This window comes from Grampus griseus (assembly GCF_964374135.1).
Source record: "Grampus griseus genome assembly, chromosome: 14".
Lineage (NCBI taxonomy): Eukaryota > Metazoa > Chordata > Mammalia > Artiodactyla > Delphinidae > Grampus > Grampus griseus.
This window is the reverse complement of record NC_139008.1, coordinates 69,779,146-69,787,650: the sequence shown is the minus strand read 5'-3', so window position 1 is coordinate 69,787,650 and position 8,505 is coordinate 69,779,146. Positions and strand designations below refer to the sequence as shown.

At 59.2% G+C, this 8,505-nt stretch overlaps 1 protein-coding gene across 1 annotated transcript; it reads left to right on the top strand.

Annotated features, from left to right (window-relative positions):
* Nucleotides 1–5,045: 5,045 nt before the first annotated feature.
* MAFB (MAF bZIP transcription factor B) lies at nucleotides 5,046–8,302 on the top strand. The gene has a single exon (XM_082670785.1). It carries the CDS (start codon nucleotides 5,298–5,300, stop codon nucleotides 6,267–6,269), a length of 972 nt encoding a protein of 323 aa, XP_082526911.1. The 5' UTR covers nucleotides 5,046–5,297; the 3' UTR covers nucleotides 6,270–8,302.
* Nucleotides 8,303–8,505: the final 203 nt, after the last annotated feature.

Genomic DNA, 8,505 nt, shown 5'->3' with positions numbered 1-8,505 from the left:
CAGGGAAGAGGGAAGAGAACAAGAGTCAGCCCAAGGATGTTTGAATGCCATCGACCAGAGGACAGACATGTTCATCACTGCCTTGATAATTGAGCCCTCGGCAGAGACTTGGCAAAGGCTAGAGGCTCAACTGTGACCTGAAAGGAACCACCAAGTCTGCGGAGAGCTGGAGATCCTGACCCAGAGAGCGGCTGAAGTGCTGTGCTGACACCTGGGTCCCTGGGATGCCACCCAGTCGAGATCAAGACCATGTGCTTCATGGTATCCAGAGTACTGGAGTTAGGGCCAGAAGCTCCAGCTTGTCGCCACTGTGTCGCTAAAGAAATTACTTAACCTCTCAGAGCTTCTTTCTCTGTGTAAGATGGGGATAATCCTCCCCACCTCCAAGGGCAGCTGTGGGACTGAATGAATTGATAAAACTCTTAGGACACTGCAATACATCTGTATTTACCTCCCTGCCTACATATCTCTGTAAAATAAAGATAGCGATAGTCACTACCTTATAGAGTTGTGAGAATTGAAAGAAAAAGTGAACGATAAAGGCTTTGAAAATCTCCGTACAGTTGGGACTGGAAATTATTATTAAATATCCCATCGGTATTGGAAGCTATACTGCCCATTGGTTGTCTAACACAGCACTGTCCAATAGGAATAGAATATAAGCCACATAATGTAATTCAAAAATTTCTAGAATTCACATTAAAACAAAGTAAAAAGAAGCGGGTAAAATAGCTTTAATAATAAATTCCCATTCCCAGTGTGAGTGTGCGTGGGGGTGGCATTGGGTGTCCCTGGTCTTCAAGAGAGGGAGCTGGGAAAAGGCTCTGCAGAGTTGGGGTAACTGGCTCCCTACTGGGACCTGTTGTATCCTTTGGGTGCTTAAGGCCACCAGGATACAGAAGCCCAAGAATACCTGTTAAGAAGCATTGGGTTAGAATCTGATGGCCACTGGGTGAAGCAGGGAACATTGCAAGGGCCAGTTGCCTTTGGGAAAGAGGAGGAGGAAGGGAGAACTATCTTCTGCCTCTTCCTGGAAGCCGAAGCCCTTGGGAAGCTCAGAGGCAACGGGAGCGAAAGAATACCCTCCTCCCAAGGGCCTCAGGAAAGGTAGCCGAGATGTCAGGGCTCTTTGGAGGAGACAGGCGATCTGACATCTGGGTGATGCAAACGCAGAAGGCAGGCTCTTGGGGGTCCCCTAACTCAGGTTCCTCCCCGGCAGAACTCACCCTGGGGCCCTTGGGACCACCGGCTTCCGTTTGGCGACCCGGAATAGTACGATCCTGCAACGGACTTGGCGCAGGGGCCGGGAGTTGCTGGCTCTGCGATTCGAAGCGTTCCGCGTGCCGTGCTTCCCTAACACCCGCCACCCATACCGCCCCACACACCTCCCGCACTGCCTGCCACTGCACCCATGCACGCACAGAGACGCCCACTCGCACACCAAACACCTGCAGCCCTCTGGAAACGAAGGGTGTACGGTGCACCTCGGGGCTGAATGCGGCTGCTGGGAGCGCCGCGCTAGACCGGAGGCGCACGGGAGAGCGCGCCGCTCTCGGGTTAGCGGGCGGGCTGGGCAGGGGCGGCCGGGAGCGGCGCGGCGAACCTCGAAGCCGGCGAATGGCAGTGGACCCTTCGTTCCCTTAGGGAGTAACTTTTTCACCCACTTCCACACGGGGTGCCCCGAGGCTCCGCTGTAGCTCGGACATCTCCTTGATCACCATCGGTAGCTGAAGAATCCCAAGTTGGTGCGCTCAGACGCATCGCCTCTGGCTCAACCTGGGGTGGGTAGGGAGAAGGGGTGAAAAATTCAAATTAGAGTTTGGGGGGTTAGTGACAACAAACTGTTCAGAAGAGGTCTCTGGCCGCCACCAGTCCTCCTTAGCTTCCCTTCAGAAGAGGCTTGGTGTACTACTCCTGTGTCTCCTGGCCTCCTTCCTTTCCACTTCTCTTCCTCGACTCTCCACTTCTCCCACCAGCCCTTCTCTTTTCTTCCCCCCACCCATTACCCCACTAGTCTTTCAGGGATGGCGTGTAGCCTCTGGGTACGCGTCGACCGGGAGCCCGGCACTCTGACCTTTAAAGCCCCCAGGCTCGGAAAGGAGACGCCGGCGTCCGCAGGCGGGAGAGGGATGCCAAAGGGTTTGGGACGCCGCGACCGCGCGGCCGAGCGCAGCAGCAGCCAGGAAGGCGAGGCCGGGCCCCACCGTGAGGTCGGTTGCTCTGCAGCGGCTTTCACTCCGGAGCAACCTGAGCGTCTGCTTCACTTTCACCCAGTTTCCAACAGTTTTTGTTGGAGGTGGTTGTGGGTAGGGTGGGTAGAAGAGGGACTGGCTAGGCTGGGAGGGCGGCAAAGAAGCGGGTTATTGGGGAAGGTGGACCTAAGGATGGACAGTCAGAGCCTCAGTCAGAGCCCAGGGGAAGGGAGTATCCGAAACCCGAGACAGAGGCACAGGGACAAAGAGGAACGCGGCCGCCCAGACAAAGCCCGAGTGCTAGAGACTCTGAGACCGCGGCAGGATGCCCGCAGGGGAGCAGGAGGCTAGAACCCTCAGAGCTGGGGCTGAAGGAACCCTAGGGCCTCGATGGGCCACACTCCCGAGACTCAGGTTTGGTCCTCGACATCAAGGGTCAGACAGACCAGAGGGGACACAATGAGGGCACAGACCGGCCCGGCCGCCTCCCTGCACTCGCAGAAGGCCACAGTGTCCACGGGAAGGAGGGCGCTGGCGGCTGGGGTTCAGCGTCACCGGGAGAGGCCAGTGCGTTTGTCCGGACCTGGCCGCCTGTAGCCTCAGCCATAGTCTGCATAGAACCGAGACGGCCGACCCAGCGTAGCCTCGGAACGTTCCCCTGCTGAGCCGCGATCCGAGTACGCTCTGGCTGCGTGAGAACGCGGCAGGGACAGGCAGGGTGCTGGTCCGCAGCGCCCAGCTCTGAGCAGGGGCGGGGCGGCGGCATGGCCCGCCCGGGAAGCTCTCCCTGGAGACAGCCTGATCCTTTCTGCGGAGAGCACGCTTCTCGCAGAGGGTTGAAGACGGGCTCTTCCAGCACTACAGTTGCTGATCCAAACCTTTCAGTCCAAATTTTAGTTCAAATATATTCATTTTATTAAAAATAGGCGGCCCAATATCATACCTCACTCGAGCCTTACCGAGGGCGCAAGAGAAGACAGTTTTCAAAATTAATTGGAGGAAAATATTTTACCTTCTAACACTTGAAAAAAAATCTGGCTGCGTCCGCATTAGTGGGCCCACCTGACCCCTACGCGCTGCGTCAGTCGTGCTGGTCCCGTACGGGCAGCGGCTGGACACACTCACCCAGTGTGCGCTTCTCCTGCTTTTCGCTGCTCGCGCCCAAAGCTGAAGAGCAGAAGGCGACGCGGGAGGCGGGTCGGGTCTCCGGGTACAGCGAATTTGCGATTTATCCGGTTTCTGCGCCCGGGCCGGGGTCTAGGGAGCTCTTATTTCGGGCCATCCTGTACCCGATACGGAAGGTGCGCAGCGCCCAAGCACTGTCTGGATGCCGTAGTGCGGTGCGCTCAGGGGTCCCCGTCTGCACTCGGGGGAGGTTTCTCATCTGACAGCCCTGGGGCCCCTCGCTGTGGCGTTTCCGCTTTCGGCCATCCGCCTAACTCGGCCTAGGATCTTCTAGAGCAGGGAGCCGCCGCCGAGCACCCCTCCCAGCCCCTCCGCCCCCCGATCCCCGGAGCCGGGGCGCGGAGTTTCATGGCGGGGAGATCAGCGTGGAACTCGCGGCTGAGTCCGAGGACCGACCCGAGAACCTGTACGTGGCTCTAGGGGAATCTGTCTTGGGCTCCGGTGCACACACAGCCTGCGTTCCGGGCCGGCTTGGGTTGGGCGAGTTGGGAAGACCCAGCTGAGTCCGAGTCGTCGGCCGAGACTTCCAGTTGCGGGCCCCGCGATTCGGCGCGCCTTTGCGCACAGTGGCCACTTGGGGTCGCACTTTATGCCTGTTTGAGCCTCTCCTCGGCTGGCTGACGCCGGGATCTGCTTAATCGTTACAAAACGTTCAAACAAAAACAGGGCCGGTTTCCCAGCAGCCAAGAGCCACCCGGAGCACCGTCCTGGGCTGGCCTCAGCCCCCAACCTCGGAGAACTAAGGGTTCACTGCGTTTGGCTGGGGAGAGGGCTTCGGAGCCTTTGGGCCGATTCCTTCCCCACTCCCTTCATCTACTGCATTTGTGGGTGGGGTGTGCGGGGAGCGGCGGGGCCCGCCGAGTCCTGTCTCGGGGCTCGGCCACCACACCCGCCAGGAGGGGGATGGCTCCCGCTTGGCCCGAGGAGTGTCCTCTGAGGCTGAGTTGGATTTGAACACAACTCTTCGCGCCCCAACCCTGCCCCCCAACACACAAACATGCTCAGCCCTGCAAAAACACAGCCACGCACTGCACACACACGGCCCGCGGCCGCGCTGCACACGGAGCGTCCCCCACTGGGCGGGGGACGCTTGGGAACAATGGACCCGAGAGGTGTCGTCCCGGCGCTCATTCTGAGCCTCCTGGGGGTGACACGGACTGGGGTTGGGGGAGCCAAGGGTAAAGAGGGAGGAGAGCGAGCGAAGGGGTGGACGAAGCGGCCCAGCCTATGGTGGTGGAGGCGGGGGGGCTGGCACCGAAGGCGAGCGGGCGGGGGCCGGGACACCGAGGGGGTGGGGGGCTGGGCCCGGGCCGGCTGTCCCTCTCTGCTCCAGCCCTCCGCCAGGCCTCGGCGGCTCTCCGGCTGCTCGAGCCGCCAGTCAGCTGACACGGGGGGCGGAGGAGCTGTCAGGCGCGCCCCGCCCTGCGCCGCCGGTCCGCGGGGCCCGTACAGCCATTGGCCAGCGCGCCGGGCTGCTCGGGCCCCCGCGCCCCGGTGACATCAGGGAGGCGATAAAAGGCAGCGGCTGCGCCGGATCCCGCACAGCTGCACCGCCGGGCTGCGAGCGGCTGAGATCGGGAGAGCCCAAGAGCAAGAGAGCTAGAGAGCGAGCGGCGGGCGCTCGCCCGGCGCCACCCCTCGACCCGGCCGCGCGCCCCGCTCGCTTCTCCACCCCTCCCGGCTCGGCCCGGCCCCGGCTCGGCCACAGCCCCGAGCTCTGGGGCGGCGCAGGCAGCCTCGGGACTCTCCCGCGCGCCGCCGCGTCCCCAGACAAAGGCTTGGCCGGCGGCCCCGGCCCGCTGCGCCCTCCGCTCCCCACCTCCCGGGCTCGCCGCTCTTCGCCCCCGCTCCCGGCTCGGCGCGCCCCGGCCGGCTGCAAAGTTTCCCGGGCGGCGGCGGCGGCTGCGCCTCGCGTGAGCGATGGCCGCGGAGCTGAGCATGGGGCCCGAGTTGCCCACCAGCCCGCTGGCTATGGAGTACGTCAACGACTTCGACCTGCTCAAGTTCGACGTAAAGAAGGAGCCGCTGGGGCGCGCGGACCGCCCGGGACGGCCCTGCACGCGCCTGCAGCCAGCCGGCTCGGTGTCGTCCACACCGCTCAGCACGCCGTGCAGCTCGGTGCCCTCGTCGCCCAGCTTCAGCCCAACCGAACAGAAGACCCACCTCGAGGACCTGTACTGGATGGCGAGCAACTACCAGCAGATGAACCCCGAGGCGCTCAACCTGACGCCCGAGGACGCAGTGGAGGCGCTCATAGGCTCGCACCCAGTGCCACAGCCGTTGCAGAGCTTCGACGGCTTCCGCGGCGCGCACCACCACCATCACCACCACCACCCACACCCGCACCACGCGTACCCGGGCGCCGGCGTGGCGCACGACGAGCTGGGCCCACACGCGCACCCGCACCATCACCATCATCACCAAGCGTCGCCGCCGCCGTCCAGCGCGGCCAGCCCCGCGCAGCAGCTGCCCACCAGCCACTCCGGGCCTGGGCCGCACGCGGCGGCCGCGGCGACGGCGGCTGGTGGTAGCAGCAGCGTGGAGGACCGCTTCTCCGACGACCAGCTCGTGTCCATGTCCGTGCGCGAGCTGAACCGCCACCTGCGGGGCTTCACCAAGGACGAGGTGATCCGCCTGAAGCAGAAGCGGCGGACCCTGAAGAACCGGGGCTACGCCCAGTCGTGCAGGTATAAACGCGTCCAGCAGAAACACCACCTGGAGAATGAGAAGACGCAGCTCATTCAGCAGGTGGAGCAGCTTAAGCAGGAGGTGTCCCGGCTGGCCCGCGAAAGAGACGCCTACAAGGTCAAGTGCGAGAAACTCGCCAACTCCGGCTTCAGGGAGGCGGGCTCCACCAGCGACAGCCCCTCCTCTCCCGAGTTCTTTCTGTGAGTCGTGGCCGCTCCCGGCCCCCGCCCTTGCCCCGGCCCGGACTCCCCGTCCCGTGTCCCCAGCCCCGGACTCCCCCGGACCCTGTCCCTGCCACGGCCCCAGCCATGACCTGTTTGACTTGAGGGAGAGGGAGGAAGGGCGCGCGGGACGCGGGCGACGGGAGGGCGCGCGGGCAGGCAGGGGACATTGGCCAAGGCGAGAGCGGTGAGCGCCAGCGGCGCCTCCTAGACTCGAGCAGAGCCAGAGGGAGGCGAGGGGGTGGGAAGTCCCAGAGCAACTTTTCTCCAGGCTGGAGGGCGGCAAGGCATAGTCGCGAGGAGTCGCCAAGGCCGTCTGGAGACTCCTGGCTTCCTGAACTTTGCGCGTTAAGCCGGGGCCGCTTCCTCGCGGCCCGGAGCGTAATCCAGTCCAGCAAGAGAGCAGCGAGGAGAGGAAAGGAGAGGGAGCCTGGCGTCCCGGCAGGCGCGAGGCGAGGCTGAGCGAAGCAAGGAAGGACAGACGGACCTGTCTGTCCAGGGTCCGGAGAACACTGGCTCTCAGCCCCGAGACGCGGGCCTCAGTTAGGACGTTCTGCGCGCAAATCTCATCAGTTTTATTGCCTGCTCGATTATATAGAAAAAATACGAAAATCTGCATTAAAAATATTAATCCTGCATGCTGGACATGTATGGTAATAATTTCTATTTTGTACCATTTTCTTGTTTAACTTTAGCATGTTGTTGATCATGGATCATAACCCCCTTGTTTCTTTGGGTGAGAAGGGATCGCAGTTCGGAAACTCCGACGGCTGCTTGTCGGGTTTCAGTCTATGAGCTGTAGGCTTGTAAATACCCGCCCCGCCAAACCGCTTAAGAGAACCTGGCAGCAAGCTGAGTGTCTTTGTTTGGGTTTATTATTATGGCATTTTTTTGTAAGTAAAAAAACAAAAAACAAAAAACAAAAAAACAAACTTCTGGGCATTTGCATCAGAAAACAACTCTGTCTTGGGGCACCCTTGGAAATTGCATGTTTTCTCTCCCTCCCCTGCCCCCTTTCGGTCCTCTTTTCCTCCCGTTCTAGTTTTCAATTTTGTTTTTGTTGGGAGAAAGAAGACTGGGGTCCCAGCTCCCTAGTACCAGGGCAGGGCAGCTGCAGAGTTTCACACCCTGGAGGCCGGGGGAGTGTCCTCACATCACCTGGTTTTAGGGCTACGTTGACACCCCTAACAAGATAGGAAAGGAAAACAGACCTTGTTTGCTTTTTATTGCAACCAGAATCACCCCAGGGTCCCCACGAAACTCTCCAGGCCCGCACTAATTGCTGGGGCCGAAATGCTCCTCGGGTGACCGGCTTCACCAGCCCAGACTGCCCAACGGTGACCTGAACTTATGTTGAACCAATCACCACACTCAGAAAGTACCAGAAACCCAAACATTGGCAAGTAATTTTGCAACTTTCAAGTGCATTCTTTAGCCCAATATGTTATGTGTGTTTCTTTCCCTGCTTTTGAGAGAGCGGGAGAGTTATTGGTGGTGTTACCCCCGCCCCCTTCAGTTGTATAGTAGTTATAGGGAAGATCTGGGTGTTTTTTCTTTATTATTACTTTTTTTCCCCCCTGCAGGTCAGTAAGAGGATTTAAGTTGCACTGACAAAAATACCAAAATGAAAGCGTATTTTTTAGTTCTCATTTGAAATTGCTGGCGCTGCTGGCCGGATGCATTTTTGAGTTTGTATTAGTTGATAAATTAACAGTAATAACAAGATTGTATGAACCGCATGGTGCTTGCAGTTTTAAATATTGTGGATATTTGTCCTGCATCAGAAACGAGCTTCGGTTTTTACGGATTCAACTGTGTTGAAATCAAATTTGCCTCAACAGAAATTGTTTTTATTTCATGTACAATAAGGGATCAATTTCAAACCCTGCTTATGATATGAAAATATTAAAACCTAGTCTATTGTAGTTTTATTCAGACTGGTTTCTGTTTTTTGGTTATTAAAATGGTTTCCTATTTTGCTTATTAAAACCATGGAAATGGTGTTTATTTACAGGACTCTGCATTCGCCTGTCTTTTCTTCTCTTGCCTCTTCAAGTATCGCCCCAGTTTGGGCGGCACCCTCACCCTTCCCCCGGCCAGTGGGGAAGCAGACAAATCTGGGCAAAGCTCTCCCTTGAGTGTGTGAGTGTGTGTGTGTGCGTACCTGAGCCTCAAACGTGTCTTCTGCTTCTCACTCTAGGTTCGGACACCGGTCAAGA

Coding starts and splice junctions, on each gene's coding strand:
- MAFB (XM_082670785.1), top strand. CDS start 5,298: ATGGCCGCGGAGCTGAGCATGGGGCCCGAGTTGCCCACCAGCCCGCTG.